Source organism: Hippoglossus hippoglossus, chromosome 23 (assembly GCF_009819705.1).
Source record: "Hippoglossus hippoglossus isolate fHipHip1 chromosome 23, fHipHip1.pri, whole genome shotgun sequence".
NCBI lineage: Eukaryota > Metazoa > Chordata > Actinopteri > Pleuronectiformes > Pleuronectidae > Hippoglossus > Hippoglossus hippoglossus.
Window position 1 is genome coordinate 10,992,162 of NC_047173.1, and position 16,008 is coordinate 11,008,169.

The 16,008-nt window shown below is 41.8% G+C and overlaps 2 protein-coding genes across 5 annotated transcripts; both read right to left on the reverse strand.

Moving 5' to 3' along the window:
* Window positions 1-2,018: 2,018 nt before the first annotated feature.
* Window positions 2,019-12,567, reverse strand: napepld (N-acyl phosphatidylethanolamine phospholipase D). Of its 4 annotated transcripts, XM_034578979.1 has the most exons (11): window positions 12,345-12,566; window positions 8,896-8,989; window positions 7,254-7,367; window positions 6,916-7,056; window positions 5,951-6,175; window positions 5,568-5,671; window positions 5,326-5,491; window positions 5,036-5,184; window positions 4,274-4,388; window positions 2,910-3,293; window positions 2,019-2,879 (listed from the first exon to the last, which is right to left on the reverse strand). In XM_034578979.1, exons 1-10 carry the CDS (start codon window positions 12,473-12,475, stop codon window positions 3,162-3,164), a joined length of 1,371 nt encoding a protein of 456 aa, XP_034434870.1. In that variant the 5' UTR covers window positions 12,476-12,566; the 3' UTR covers window positions 2,019-2,879; window positions 2,910-3,161. The 4 variants fall into 4 exon arrangements, with proteins under 4 accessions (XP_034434870.1, XP_034434871.1, XP_034434873.1 ...); XM_034578980.1 differs by lacking the exon at window positions 2,019-2,879 and having other exon boundaries at window positions 3,162-3,293; window positions 8,896-8,986; window positions 12,345-12,567; XM_034578982.1 differs by lacking the exons at window positions 2,019-2,879; window positions 12,345-12,566 and adding an exon at window positions 11,055-11,349 and having other exon boundaries at window positions 3,162-3,293; window positions 8,896-8,986.
* An 832-nt stretch (window positions 12,568-13,399) lies between these two features.
* On the reverse strand, window positions 13,400-15,624 carry yeats4 (YEATS domain containing 4). The gene is made up of 7 exons (XM_034578984.1): window positions 15,351-15,624; window positions 15,135-15,254; window positions 14,796-14,862; window positions 14,572-14,666; window positions 14,207-14,296; window positions 13,958-14,045; window positions 13,400-13,777 (listed from the first exon to the last, which is right to left on the reverse strand). Exons 1-7 carry the CDS (start codon window positions 15,399-15,401, stop codon window positions 13,608-13,610), a joined length of 681 nt encoding a protein of 226 aa, XP_034434875.1. The 5' UTR covers window positions 15,402-15,624; the 3' UTR covers window positions 13,400-13,607.
* Between the last annotated feature and the right edge of the window lie 384 nt (window positions 15,625-16,008).

The following is a 16,008-nucleotide window of genomic DNA, read 5'->3' on the forward strand; positions in this document are numbered from 1 at the left end:
TGGAATGCAGTGATAAATCCAAGGAAATACTAGAGATGAAGTTCTTCAGACATGCTGCATTAACAGTCTGTGATCAGGATAAAGTATAAAGTGAAACTAGACCAAGTCAGTGAGGCTGGAGCGAGGAGAGACTGAAGCATCTGTCACGGTGAGGAACTCAACCCAGTTCTGACAGAAGCCACGAGAATACTCTCCTGTGTCGATGACGAGTCCCCACAGGCGGCTCTGGTCCGTTTTGTTCCTCAGAGCCAGTCATGTTGAAGCTGATATTTATAACTTGCACCACTAAGAGGTAAAGCAGTCCACCTGTTACAATGCTGCTGTACCACGCACACGTGAAGCAAAGTGCTGAGCTGTGAAAACAAAGAAATGATGAGTGCAAGATTAAAGCATAAAAAAGTATTTTGTTTTACTTACTTTTCGTTACTTTATGTTACTTTTCATTACTTTTCATTACTTTACGTTACTTTTAGTTACTTTACGTTACTTCACGTTACGTTACTTTACTTTACGTTACTTTTCGTTACTTTTAGTTACTTGTAGTTACTTTTAGTTACTTGTAGTTACGTTACGTTATGTTACTTTGCGTTACTTGTAGTTACTTTTCGTTACTTTACGTTACTTCACGTTATGTTACTTCACGTTACTTTACGTTACGTTACTTTACGTTACGTTACTTTACGTTACGTTACTTTACGTTACGTTACTTTACGTTAATTTACGTTACTTTACGTTACTTCACGTTACTTTACGTTACGTTACTTCACGTTACTTTACGTTACGTTACTTTACGTTACGTTACTTTACTATGATCTGATCATATATTCAGTCAAATTCATTAATGAAGATAGTTCAAGGTTTTAAATAACTTTCTAACAGTGTTTTCTTTCTGTGATATTACAGCTCACATGAAACCACATCACGCTGCCTGTAGGCTCCTGTTCTTTTGGCTTCAGAGTCGAGGTTTGTCATTTAAATCCAGTTCACACTCTGCACCGTCTCTTACTGCGACAGGTGTTTGTTCATTATTTTAACTTGGATGATCTGATCATAAATTAAGACTAATTTATACATAAAGATAATTACACTATCTACAGTAGCATGTATTTTGACAGTGTAAACTGTCTATAGTTATGCCTGTTTACAAATGTAGGCAGAATTAAATACATCATACTCAGTTTAATATTTTATTGGCATAATTATTGCAGATTGTATTTTCTGTATTTTCCTGTTGGGTAAATTCTACATTAACTAATTAATGCATCATATTCATGGTTTAATATGAAGTTCCCATAATTGTTGCAGATTGAATTGAAATGCAGTTCTATATACTACCACATGGGGGCGCCAAATCCACACGTGTGGGGGATGTTTTAGGAGAAGCAGCAGTTCAGAAGTTTCAGATTTACGCTTCATGACAAAATATTCAAATTCTGTTGAATATGTTGTAACTCAGTAAAATATACTGATGGGAATAGAAAAAAAATATTCTAAAGTAAGTTTTATTTATTTTCCCCCATGAGACTTAAAGTATCATAAACACACAAAACAATTTCAACAACAATCTATTATTTAACTATATTTTCCTGTTGTTTAGCTCTTAACTGCTGTTGACAAGAATAAAAACACACATTTGCAGGTATGCAATGTTTATTTAATGGTAAATTCAGTGACACAGAATCAATGTAAAACACAATTAGCCCAGACTGACGATACAGTTTTATCCAGGCTATTAAATCACCTCAAAATTGTGCTGTTACCTCTTCTTACATTCTGGTTTTTAAGATCAAATCACAACAGTACTAAATTATACTATTGTTTGTCTGAAGCGAAAACATCAATGATGCATGAGGAGGTTGGTCTTTGTGCTGTGGTTTCAGAACATTCAAAGTAAATGTCCGTCACAGGAACAAAACACAGTAGCTGCAGTGCAAGTTGAACCCAGCTCAACTTGTGCACACTGACACTTCAGCTGTAGGGAATTCGATTTCTTCCTTTACTTGTCTGTGTAGTTTTGGGTTGGCCTCAATACAATCTGAAGAAAAACACAGTATTGTCATTTAGCTTCAGCTAACACTGCTCTTTAAAAACCACTAAATATCTGTCTGTGTTTTTTCTTTGATATAACAGCTCACGTGTCCAGCTGTGTGTGAATATGAAACTGCATCACGTGTCTACAGGTTCCTGTTCAGCTTCAGAGACGAGGTTTGTCAATCAACCTCCACTGTTTCCTGTGCACACACTTTAACTACATTCACATCTTCATTTAAGAGCACTGGTTACTATAGTAACTCTGAGTTTCATTTTAACTTGTTTTATTCAGGTTTTTTTGTTAATGTGCAAAAAATTCTGAAAAAGAATGATGCTCATATTTTGGTCAGTTGATGACTAAGTTTCTTTTCAGTGGTTGTTGCTCCTCTGTTCTGGAACAGTTTAGCAACCAGAAAATATTTCAAACACTCACTTAATGTCAAACTGCAAGTTACCACTTTGAGATACAAAGCTGCAGAAAATGTTCTTTGAAATTACAAAAAAACAGGCGCTAATCTTTGCCAGAAGTAAGTGTTTTTCCTTTATTTTGTCATTAGATTCTTTAGGTAGCATTGTTCTCCAATGACCATGAGTGTCAGGGTAAACATTCTTAACCACTTCCTATATTTAACATTAAATTGTCTCCCTCTATGTAGATAATCACTGACAGTGTTTCTGCAGCTTTGTTGTATTTCAAAGTGGTAATTTGCGGTCTGCATGCTGACTGAACAAAAACAACCACTGAAAAGAAATGTCTACGCTTATCCCACATGTGGAAACTTTAGTCTTCAACTGTCTAAAATGGGACCTGAATTCATTTTCTAAACTTGTGCATACCAACGAAAATTCTGAATAAATATTTTCAATGAACATGTGACACTGACTCAGCAATTCAGTCTGTTCTTTTTTTTTTCCTCCATTTGTATCAGCTCCTTTAGGTAGTACTGTTCACCAATGACCCTGTAATGTAATTGGTGAACAATAATAAGTGTTCATTACAGGGTAAATATAGAGACGAGCTGCATATATTTGCATTTCATACTTTAATCACTAAAGTATATCTCTCTGGTCTTTATTACAGATCGACGGTAACGCAGCCCAGGAACCCCAGATGAGGAGGAGGAGGAGGATCACTCGAAGACTTCTCCTCCACGTGCCGTAATAAGCCGAGACTCCCCATGATGCAACGTGAAGAAGGATTTCGGATGCAGTCCTTTCTGCTCCAGTGCCGCTCTGAGACGAACCGGCGGCTCCAAGTAGTACTGCCCCAAGGAGACGTGAGTATTAAACAATGTTAGTGTGTTAACAGTGGGGTCCAATCATGATGTTATGTCTCAGATCGTAATGAAGTTTACACTTTTTTTGTGGGAGGTCGATTGGTCATATCTCCCTTAATATGGGTCACAGAGAAAGTCTGAATTGAATTGTATACAATACAAATTTAAAAGGTCCTCAAGACGTCCAGAAAGTTTAGTTTTTTAGTTGAAGTGACTGAACAGCATTTAGTACTTGACACTTTGTTGATTGCTCCTGGATAATGTTCGCAAAGAAATACAACATGTGTGGAATCATAACTTTTATGAAATTTATATCAAAACTACACCCGAATTTTGACTTGGTGATGAAGCTCTAAGACACAGAAGCCATTCTGCTCCTTCAGAGTCTTTGATGCAGCAGTTGTGTCTGTTTGTTCAACCACCACTTGGTCCATCACTACTGGTGTGTTTACCCGAGAATTAAGATTGAACTTTCTGTATCCTCACACCGCTCTGATACACTTGTGATGGATCAAGACACATGGATGCTGCAGAGACTCTGGAGTGCTGCTTCTTAGAGGTTCATTATAAACTCAACATACAGTTTTATACTTATGATTCCTTTAAAAACACTATCCGGTGGCCTAGGAGTCGTGAACAAAGTAGTACATCCGTAATTTACATGTGGCTGACTATGAACTGCTGTTCAACAACATTGTACAGAGGTGGTGATGTCACTTCAGATAAGTAATGATCTCAGCAACAACTCAAACACCAAACTTTCTGGACGACAATATAAATGAACCAAAACCGTTAAACACTCAAAATGCTGTTATGTTGAGGATAAAAGAAACAAGCTTGAAGCAATATAAGAACCACGTCTCTGTGACCTTGATTAGGAAGACATGACCAGTCAGAGGCCCACAAAATGTAGAGAACATGTCATGTGACCAAATCAGCATGAAAACGTGAGAGAGTAACGTTACCTCATAGGTGAGTGTAAAAGTTCCCCAGTGAATGGCCACAGAGTGTTTTGCCTGCAGGTCCTGGTGAATCTGAACAGCCTCCTCTGGATCTATGTGCTGCCCCTTCATCACGTCCCTGGAAATCAATCAATAACTTGTGTTTTACCGTCAGTGTCCACTTTATTAGGTGCACTCTATAATGTTCAGGTTTGAGTTAAAGGTGGTGCAGTACACCAGATTCACAAAGTGGCCATTTTCCTCTGACATCCCACTCAGGGTGGGAAGCTCATATGCAGTGATCCAGGTTTCAAAAAAATCATAACAAACAATCTGATTAACTATTTTATTTCACAGTTTCCTTACGGATCAGCAACTAAAAAGACAGGAGGGACATTGGACATAGTTTCTAGGTTAAAACAACAGCTAACATCACTGTTTAATACCGTTACATGTGGGACCAACATTTGAATCCTGAAATATCAATGCACCTCTGGGACACAGTTATTAAAGCCTGGAAGATCAACACAAATTGACCTTAAACATGGTCCCACGTCTCTCCAGATTTTAACTATACATTGTCTTTTCAGTTGCTGATCAGTTATGAAGCAGTAAAATGAAAACAGATTGTCTCATTCCCTGTGTTTTTATGACTTATAAACCTGGATCACAGCATCTGAGTTTCCCACCCTGAGCGTGACATCAAAGGAAAATGGTCTCCATGTGAATACGGCCTATTGCATTAGATTCTACAGGTGGACATTGTTTTACAAGTATCTGCTCTACCTGGGCATGTAGGCTCCGATGGGGATGGCAGCGAGGTCGAATGGTCCAAAGCGTCGTCCAATCTCCTGGAAGGAGGGGCAGTAGCCAGTGTCCCCAGCAAAGAAGAATCGATGTTCCGGACCCAAAATAGACCAGCTGCCCCATAACGTCTGAGAGAAACAGGAAATACACGTTGTTACGTTAAGTACTTTATTTAAACTGACTAATGGAAGAAATACTTGTTTAGTTGTCACTGATTCTGCTCAGCTAACTAAACACCAATATGTTACAGCCTAATCAGTAATAATGACCGTGTTATCATCCAGAGCCGAGCGTTTGCTCCAGTGCTGAGACGGCGTGCAGACGAACGTCACGTCGTCGTGACCCGGGACACAGTTCTCGTCCCACCAGTCCAGCTCGATCACGTTCTCACAGCCCATTTTCATCATCCAGTCCATGAGACCCAGGGGCACGAACCTGCAACACACGGGAGTGTCAGACACAAATGAATTGAAGAGAGTGAGAAATGAGCCCACTGACGGATCGCTCGTACCAGCGTAGCTCCCCCCCGAAGCGTGCGTTGAGGCTGGCCACAGATCCAACATCCAGGTGGTCGTAATGAGAGTGGCTGATGACAACAGCATCGATCCTGGGCAGCTGAGGACAACAGGGAACAGGGTCAAATGAAAAGAAGTTCTCTGGGCTCCCACACATCGATTCAAATGAGATGTCTTCCAAATAATCTTAATTGTCCTGGACATTTTTTATTGTATTTTAGCCCCTTTCATAAATCTTCTATGTATGATTAAATGTGTCAATACAAGGCCTCTGTTACATTATTTGACCACTTTTGACCAATCGCTGTGCTGACTTGTCAGAAAAAAATCCTGGAAATGCATTTCTTTTAAAGTTTTAAGAAAGAAAAGAGTTCCGAACCTGTTCCACAGTGCAGGGAGGCCCTCGGTACCTTTTGGGCCCCACCAACTGGATAGGCGAGGCCCTCTGGCTGAAGATGGGGTCGGTCAGTATGTTCAGTCCGTCCATTTCGACCAGGACCGTGGCGTGACCCAGCCAGGTGACTCTCAGACCTGGACCGGAGTCGGAGAGGTCTGGGTTCTGGACAAAGTACGGCTCCATCACTGGGAGCTCACTGTCCAGAGCCTGGAGGAGAGAAGGTAGAAACCAGAGAGAGCGAGAGAGAGAGAGCGAGAGAGAGAGAGATCACATCAGGGAATCTGGAATAAAACAAGCCCGTTCTTATCATGAGGATTAGAGACTTTCAGTCTCATGACCTTCATCATACTTTTAAAAAGTCCACCATGATCCTAGTGACTGTTTTCAGTGTATTTGACTCTAAAAACTAATTTAGATGCTCTCTAAAGTGTTTCATTTCTCTGTGTAGTGTTTACATGTAGTTCACCAGGCTCCGCCCTCTTTTTCTAGTTTCCACACAATAACAAAAACCCTGTTAACTGTGCAGATGAGGGGTTAAACAGGCTTCTGTTGCGGTGTGAAAGCAGCCTTTGAAGCCTGTTAAGCCCCGACTGAGCTCAGCAAGGTTTCCGCTGCGAGAGTCGACAAACATTTCTCCACACGAGAGAACATTCAGCTCCTGATAATAATCACTACTAGAATAATACAAGTAAACTCTGTCAGGCTTTAACAAATGTGATGCACAACTTTTACATTGAAGAACATTAACTGGCTCAACTTATTCTACCTCCAACAAGGAGATTGTGTTTTCATCTATTCATCAATTAATTTGGGTTTTATATATTTATATTAGTCATATTTTGGTGCAGATAATTCCTATGGAGGACCATGGAGGACCATGAAACCTTAAATTATGAAACAAAGCAAAAAAACTGTAGTTAATGGTAAACTGTATAATATTGACCCACCTCTTTATTAGTTGGTACTTTGCTGTGATCTTTATCCCACAACAAGAACCTGAGCATCAACGGGCAGGAAGGGAAGCGCCATGTGGACCAGGGGTTCGTCCAGCGGCCATGTTTGTCTTGACAGGACTTTGTCACATCCTCCTGCAATCAAAGTAAACAAAGAGGCATTTGGTCACTTTGTCAGATTAGAGATAAAACGATGATATTCAATTTATAATAGAACAGGGGAGAGGTTTTAGGTGAATTGAGCTGAAGGAGTAAGGGCAGCTGTGTGTGTGTGTTTCGGGTAGAGAAGAAGATTTTAGGAAACAGGAGCATGATGGGAAATGTGGTTTTACCTCCAGTCGATAGTCGAGGCGGAAGCTCTTGCGGGAGGATCGGGAGGAGCTGCTCTTCCTCGGGGTCGGAGGACCCACATCTCCACCCTCAGCACCTCTCAGCACTTCCCTCTCCTGGAGTAGAGACACAGACACCCACACACACACGAGAGGTGAGGGACTCAAATCACAACTTGGAAAGTGGAACCATTAACCACACTAGCAGCCATCATGAAGATGTCATCATGTTGAGCTCTAAAGTGTGGTGGCTGAGACGTCTCACACAAACACATTAACAGAATACATTGAATGCAAAAGCCATAACAAAACTACACCCAACAGAAAAACAACCACAAAGGAAGTGAGCGAAAACATGTTGACCTGCCCTTAGTGATTCTTAATTTCAAATGTATGATATTTATGACTGTGTATTTCTCAGTTCCTGTTAATAGTGTTTTGCTCTGTGTGTGGATGGGGGTGGCTGGAGAAGGGAGGGTGAGGTGGTGGATGCCTGACCTCCATATACAAATGATGTAATCACTCTACAGTATAATGTATCACTAAAATCAACTTGCGTAATATCTCCAAAATCAGACATGTCCTTTCTCAAAAAGATGCAGAAAAACTAGTCCATGCCTTTGTTACATCCAGACTGGATTCTTGTAGTTCCTTATTATCAGCCTCCAGCAGTAAGTCGTTAAAGACTCTGCAGCTTGTCCAAAATGCCGCAGCACGTGTCCTGACAAGAACCAAGAAAAGAGACCACATTTCTCCAGTATTAGCTTCGCTACACTGGCCTCCGGTTAAATCTAGAATAGAATTTAAAATTCTCCTCCTCACCTTCAAGGCCCTTAATAACATGGCACCATTATATCTTAAAGAGCTGTTAGTACCTTATCAACCCACTAGAGCACTGCGCTCCCAGAATTCAGGCTTACTTGTCATCCCTAAAGTCTCTAAAAGTAGAGTAGGAGCCAGAGCTTTAGGCTATCAAGCTCCTCTCCTGTGGAATCATCTCCCACTTTCAGTTCGGGAGGCAGACACCATCTGTACGTTTAAGAGTAGGCTTAAAACCTTCCTTCACAATAAAGCACATAGTTAGAGCTGGTCCAGGCTTGTCTTAGACCCGCTCTTAGTTATGCTGCTATAGGTCTAGAAGGTCGGGGGACACATGACACACGGAGCTTCTCTTTCCAGCTTCTCCTTCCTCTTCTCAATCGTTATCACATCAAAGTAATTCATATCCCATCACTACATGTTACTGACTTGACTTCTTCCGTCTTGGGAGAGGGATCCCTCACATGTGGCTCTCTCTGAGGTTTCTACCTTCTTTTTACCCTGTTAAAATGGTTTTTTAGTTGTTTTTCCTTACTCTTGTTGAGGGTTAAGGGCAGAGGATGTCACACCATGTTAAAGCCCTATGAGACAAATTGTGATTTGTGAATATGGGCTATACAAATAAAATTTGATTGATTGATTGAACATATACTGTATCAATGTTGTCTCTGCATTTAAGTGTGTGGTTAAACCATAGTTTCTCATCTCATTTCAAATCCTGTCCGTGTTCTGGGGTTGTCTGAGGCCATGAACCCATGCACTGTGTATTGCCAGATGACACAGCTTGGTTCCGTCTCACTTTAGGCTGATGAGTAGGATTTCTTACCTCCACTGGGTCGGTTCTCTCCTCCAGCGCTGCTTTGGATGAAGATGATGGCTTCTCCATGGGCAAACCAGCACAGCTAGCACCAACACGCCTGCTGAGGACGGACGGTGTTACACAGTCACACTAATGCTGCTGCGATGAAAGCCGCACATTGAACTGCCGACAGTTGAACCATTATAGTTTGCATATTAGATAGAAAGACAGTTATCAGACACACAGCAGGTTCAACGTCACTGTATTCAAATCAGACTCCAATCAGAGGTTAAACTGAACTTCACACAGAACATAAGCAGTTCCTTTCATCTCGTGACGCTGTGGTAAGTAACCCTGACTTCTGGTCATCGTCTCTGGCTGAAGACTCATCATTTCATTAACGTGTTTACAACACAGACACCAGCTTTTTTTTCCAGATGACTGTATCTATTGAGGATTTCAAGAAATAAGATGAAAAGTGTTTCAGTAACAACTCACCAACTCTAACTTTAACATATTATTGGCACTTGGCCGGAGAGATTAAGACACAAACAGAACTGTTTTGACTCGTGTAACACTGATCAGGAAGCAGCCAGAAAAAAAGAAATGAAGCCGTCCCTTCATCGGAAAAGTCAACATTTACAATGCAACCAAATTGATAAGGACAGAGCGTAAGCACACGTCTGTCTGATCAATCTGTAACTTCCCGTGCCACACAGAGCCACTTCAGCTGTTGCACCAGGACTGTAAAGATGGGACTACAATCCTCTTGGACAGCAGCCACCTCAGAAACAGTGGTGAAACATTAAACTGAGCCCTGAGCTGAATGTGTGACTAACGGGAAGGATCGCTTGTTTACAAGTTTGCAAAAGTGTGAGTGAATCTGACCTTTTAGCCTCAGGGAGTCGGAGAAGAGAGATCTGCTTGTGCCAGACTCCCAAACCAGAGTTGGCACTTACACACTTTCCTGAGCCAACACATCTGATCACCGCCCTTTCCTTATCCTGCTTTGATCCACAGCAATCACAGTGCAGCACACACCCCTCATGAACCCCTCACACACTGAGATCTAACCAGAAGACTCACTTCAGCAGAGAAGGTTGTGATGGTGCCTCCGTATCTGAAATACCTGCCAGCCCGCTGTAAACACCAGGGCATCAACACTAATGCAACGTAAGCCGGCTGTGTGGGAACTCCATGTATCACAGCTGATGATGCTCTCAGCCACATGAATGGACTTGAGCTGAATTCTACACAACAATGGAGCTCTGTGGACCACGTCCCAAACAAAGAGCTGCATGTGTGGCCAGTCAGCGAGCCTGATGCGCTCAAACAACACCAACAACATTCTCATCTATGGAGCTAAACTCTAAATGTTTAAGTTAGCAGCTGAGTGAAGGACGATCAGTCACAGATAATCATATGTACACGGTCCTAAAAATATCATTCTCCTCAATAGAAATATCATAAAGAAGAGTTTTTAAACCATGACCTTCACTCAGGTGTAAAAATCAGTCACTAAACTTAAATTGCTGGGCAATGAAACAATAATCATTTTCATGGATAGCAATATATCAAAAGTTGAAAATGTATCACTTTGTTTAACTTTATTATTGTGAGGAGGTGATAAGCTTTAGTGTTCTATCTCAGGTTTGTAAAATATTTTGCTCTTTATCTCATGTTTTTCATCAGGAGCCAAATTCAGTCTTTAAGCTTTAAATAAATTAAAATACGACATTTTCTTGATGATTTTCTTATCGACTGATATGAACATTTTTAGCTTCCTGTCATTTTTGGCCTTATTGTCCAGGCCGCAGATCAGATAATCTCATTCCTCCAGTCCTGAAAACAACTTGTAGTGAGCAAACAAATAACAATAACATTGCTGTTATCATGATGGTCTCACACACACAAGTCTGTACATGAATTAGTCCGAGTGACACTCACAGAAAGTAAAGAGTTTTAACAACATAAGCTGCTCCTGAACTTTCCCCCTGACATCGACACAGACTCGAACCGTGATGACAGATAATCTGGCTCCAGACTCCTGTTGTTTTCTGAACTTTTCACCGCATCACAACAAGGACCCACTGACTCCTGCAGCATCACAAACAGGCGGAATGTGTCACTAAAAGGGAAACAGCAGTGAAACGCAGGAGCTGGGAGCCCGCGTGGCATCCACTCACCTGAGCACTCGAACGCAACAGATCAGCGGCGCTTGTGTTCGCGTCCGCGCACCGACGCGCTGTTTTAACACGAGCTGGGCGACACACGCGGATGTTTGAGCGCGGGTCACATCGCCGTCACGCAGACGCGCGGCGGGGGTCGAGCGGAGGGTTGAGCTGTGCGCGGACAGCGGCAGGAGGACGCGTTTTAAACAGAGAAGGAGCCCGAGAGGGAGGACGCCTGCAGCAGGACCAGCTCGGTGACGTCACGGCACTAAATCCCTCTCGTCACGTGACCACACACTCCCCCCCACACACACACACACACACATATAAACTCCCTTTATAAATATAACAAAAAAAATCGTCACGACGCAGGAAAGAAGTGTGTTTCATGCATATAAACGGGTTTTTGTTCAAATTAAAGAATATATAAATAAATAATTCGCATCTTATGATTTTTATTGGGAACATACGTGTGGAAAAAATCATAATATAGTGACCGAAATCCTCATGTTATCAATATCCTCGAGGTCTTTGTTCTACAGGATCAAGCTGGAGTTGTGGGTGTGTGTTGGAATCCAGCTCTCCTAAATGAAGAAGGCTCCTATGAGGACAGAAAGGATGAGTCTCCCATGTCCTCAAAGGAGCCTTCTGCTAAATGAAGAACTATGCAACACGACCACAATCCGTTTGAACGTGAAATACACAACCAGTGGATCAGCTCAGCCAGAGTTGTCATATTCTCACAGGGGAGTTGACTTACTCCTTCGACTAACACAGATCTGACAGAAGAGAGGAAACACACAACACGATGTTCGACAAGGAAGACGTTAAGTTAGTTTTCCAGATTCTCCTCATCACTCATCTGTCATGTTGACAACAGACCGTCTGTTGATTACACAAAATAAACAACACTCGCATTAGAGAAAGTACGAAAAACAAACTATATTGTTTTTCTGATGAGCGTTTGGGTTGTTTTGATTCTCAGATGACTGAAGCTCATCATGGAGAACATCGAGCACATCGAGCACATCTTTTCAAACCACGTCTGCTGACTTTCAGCAACGTGATGTTGACACGGACATATTATAATAACTCGCGATGGGGATTTGTTTGATGTTTATTTCAACGAGACCTTCAGTGCATCACCGCGCTTTGTGAAAATGACGAATCTGCAACCGACCGACGACATCTGTAATAACGACAACAAGCCACCAGTTGCCATGATCCCCAGTTGAACTGGAGCACCGGAAACAAGCTAAAGTGAGCCACGGAGCCGAGAGAAGGCAACATGTCGTGCAGCTGTACCTGTTGCTGCTGATGAACAACACCTGCAGGCAGCCGGACGGAAGCAGACGGACTCTCCTCAGTCTCTCGGAGTATTTACGACACCTACTCGATTGTAACACACGCAGCGAGCCGCACAGCAGCGTTTCCATCCCACAGCGTCGGATTCAAACATGTTTACTGCAAGTTGAAATTGAAAGTAAAGCCACAGGTTCCCGACGTCATCAGTGTGGGACAGCGACGGATTCCGTTTCCTCGCTCGAGATGTTTACCCCTCTGCCGCTGTTTCCTGCAGCGTCCCCTAGCGGTGCTAGCGTTTACACTCCGGGGGGGGAACTTTAACTTTAATGAAATGTGAGAGAAGAGGAATCAGACACTGTACCGGCAAAACTAAAAACTTTATTAGATGTGAAACGTTGTACACTTAATAAAGTTTTTTACAAGTACATGACAGCGTGCAGGATTCTTCTTCTCTCACTTGTTATGATCACACTAAATCTTTGTATATAGTTATCACCAGACGTGTATAATAAGTGTACGTGCTCGGTTTCAACATGTCCTTGTACCAATGTACAAAATCAGAATCCACTCATTTTCATCTGCAGTGAAAGGTGTTTAGTATGTACATATTCTCTGGATTGTTATCAGATTCTTTTTTATTTCTCTCGTCTATCTCATTCTGATTATCTGCTGCTGTAAAAAGTGAACTTCCTTAGTGTGGGGTCGTTAACATTATCTTATCTTATCTAAAACCGTGATTGCCTCAAAAGACATTTATGGTCGTACCCTTTCCATCGACTCACAACCCTAAACTCATCTGGTTAAAGACGACTCTGGACATTTCAACATATTGGTTCATAGTCCTAAAATCCTACCAAGTAACCCTCGACAGGATAGGGGCTGAGATGCAGGAGATTTGACCATTTAAGGTCCTTAACCTGTTTTGCTGGTAGAGAACAGCATGAAAACACCTGATTTAACTGATATTACAATGTGAACATAGATGCTACATTACAGTACATTGGTGTGAATGAGCCTCAGCCAGCATAGAGCAACAGAAGAAACATACACAGGCAATACTGTAAACATATTTACTTTACATAGAAAATGACAGGTTCAGTAAAAAAAACACACCACTATTCACATTGAATACCAAAGCCTTGTTTCAAAACAGAAGATTTTTGGTAAATAATCATAAACAAATCAGAAAATTTCAAAACAATGCATCATTTCTTTAAAATTACAGATGAAACCACGAGCCCTCGTTCACATTTGTCCATTTTTTCAGTGGTCCTTGTGGTCTCCGTCCTCCTCCAGCTTCCTGATCTCCGCCTTCAGGTGGTTGATGTTTTCTCTGCTGGCTTTTAGTTTGTCCTTCAGCTCTGCGATCTCCTGACTGGTTCGTTTCTTCGCCGTGTCCATCTTCTCCTTGGTCTTCTGCTCCAGCTCACTGACTGCAGACACAGGCGGGCAAACACAGATAAGCATGATGGCAGTGGTCGTGTCCATGTTGTCCTTCAGTACATTGGCACATACTGGATTTCACTTGTATCAAAGCTGGAGTAAATGTGAAATCTCGTGTTTCTATGTTCAGTATGTTCAGTGTGTGCATGTGTGTGTGTGTGTGTACATACACTCTGTCTCGTGCTTGTATGCTCCCAGCGTGAGTTGTCTTGATGTGGTCAGGAGCTGCTGCATCATGGCTGTAGGATCCTGGAAGATCTGGGGGGAAAAAACCATCAGGTATAAATCTTAAAACCTAAAGTCATTTACCTTAAGTGGAGAGTAAATACTAATATTTTTATAAGTGTAAAACATCATCACAATCAGTACAGGACAGTGACTGTGGTCATAAATAAGCTGCAGCATGAAAGCAGTCGTACCATTTCATCATAAAACTCAGAGACAACTGTCTTCTTGGGCATGGCACTGGAGTCTGACTGGAACAGCTTCAATAGATGGTACAGAGTCACCTAACACACACACAAACAAATAAACATCAAAAATAATACATTCAGGGAAGAAAAGTAAAATGACATGTTTTTGACTGAATACAGATTCTTGCCATATGTTGTGTATTTAGTGTGTTCAAGTATAATTTAAGGTGCAAACCAGCCAATCGTGGCTCGACATAATATCAGGTAGATTCCTTCCCTTTCTTTTAGCTGCCAGACATTAAACATACGGCTACAGTATGAAGATCAGGACTCAGCATTTATTTGTGGTGTTAAATTAGTTTGGCTCTTACAGCTCTCTCGTTGGGGTCGATGAAGAAGATCTTGATGATGATCTCGAACTCGCCCCAGCCCGTCTCTGTGATCTCATATGGAGGCTTCGTCACCACTGGAAGGCAGAAAAAAAAACTAATTATACAGAGAGACGATTCAACGTGGGTCACAGGTGAAAGCCACAACGTATCTGCCAATCTACGAATATGATGTATTTCCATTCATGTTCCCTGCCCAGACTCACCTCTCAGTGGGTTACCATAGCTCTCATGCAGCTTGAACTGGATCTTCTTGACGTACGCAGACATATCCTGGAAGAACAATGTGATGTCACTACAGAAACACGAAGAGCTCAACACCATTGAAAGGCAAAATCTCTTCAATATACAATTCTCTGCTGAACCATCCTCTGACCCTTCTTCAAGATGTAAGGCAAAGAGATGTAGGATGTAACCTCTTTGTGTCAGAATGTCTCCGCCTCACTGTCTTGAGATAGATTTATAAATATGTGCAGAGGATGTATCTAACCCAGATTTGAGTTTGTTGTTTGTGTTTTACTTGATGAACCTGGTTCAAGTCTCACCTCGTTCCTGTAGGGCTTCACGTACACAGACCACTGGTGCGTGTGTCCATCCTCCTCCCTCTTCTTCCCGAAGTAGCGGGCGACGTTCCCGAACACGATGGGTTTCACGATCGTCACTCCCTGTAGAACACAAACAGTTCAACAGTCACGCGCTGTGAGTTAATTCAAGTGTTTGAAAGTCGTCACACGGTGAATTCATATTTCGGTTCCCATTACCTTCACTCTCCCCCCGGAATCTGGACCAAATTCACTCATCTTTTTGAACATAGTACAGAGAAGAGACCTAAATCCTGGAGATCCCTCTAGAGAGTTCTTCTGGACAAACAGCGTGACTCCGCTTTTAATAGTTCTGCCATTTAAACACCAGAATCCACAATCTCGATTCGAAGAGACAGTCCAACAAGCGCCGGAAGTCAGAAGAGTAACGCTTTTAGTTGTCCGATAGGGATGTGGCACACTTAAGGTTCCGGATAATGACTACTATAAATGTGTTGATTTTTAATAAATAAAATCATGTGGGTCATTTTCTGGTTTGGTCAAACAACAGGATTTAAATATTCTTCTTATGGGAACAAGTTCTCTTCAAATTGACAGAAACAAGCGCCGGAAGTCACAAGAGTAACGCGTTTAGGTGTCCGATAGGAGTGTGAGACAGACGCCTAAGTTCCGGGCAGCTGCACCCGTGTTTTGAATTATAACGTGTTAAGTTTATATTATTTGCTGGTTTAGTCAAATATCAAAATGATCCTCGTGGAAACAGGTTCTGTGCAAACAAGCGTCACATTTAACGAATTTAAATGTCTGACTAGAGTGTAACACGAAGGTTCCGGGTTCGCCTAAGGAATTTTAATTTAGTTTTTAATATCAAGTGTTG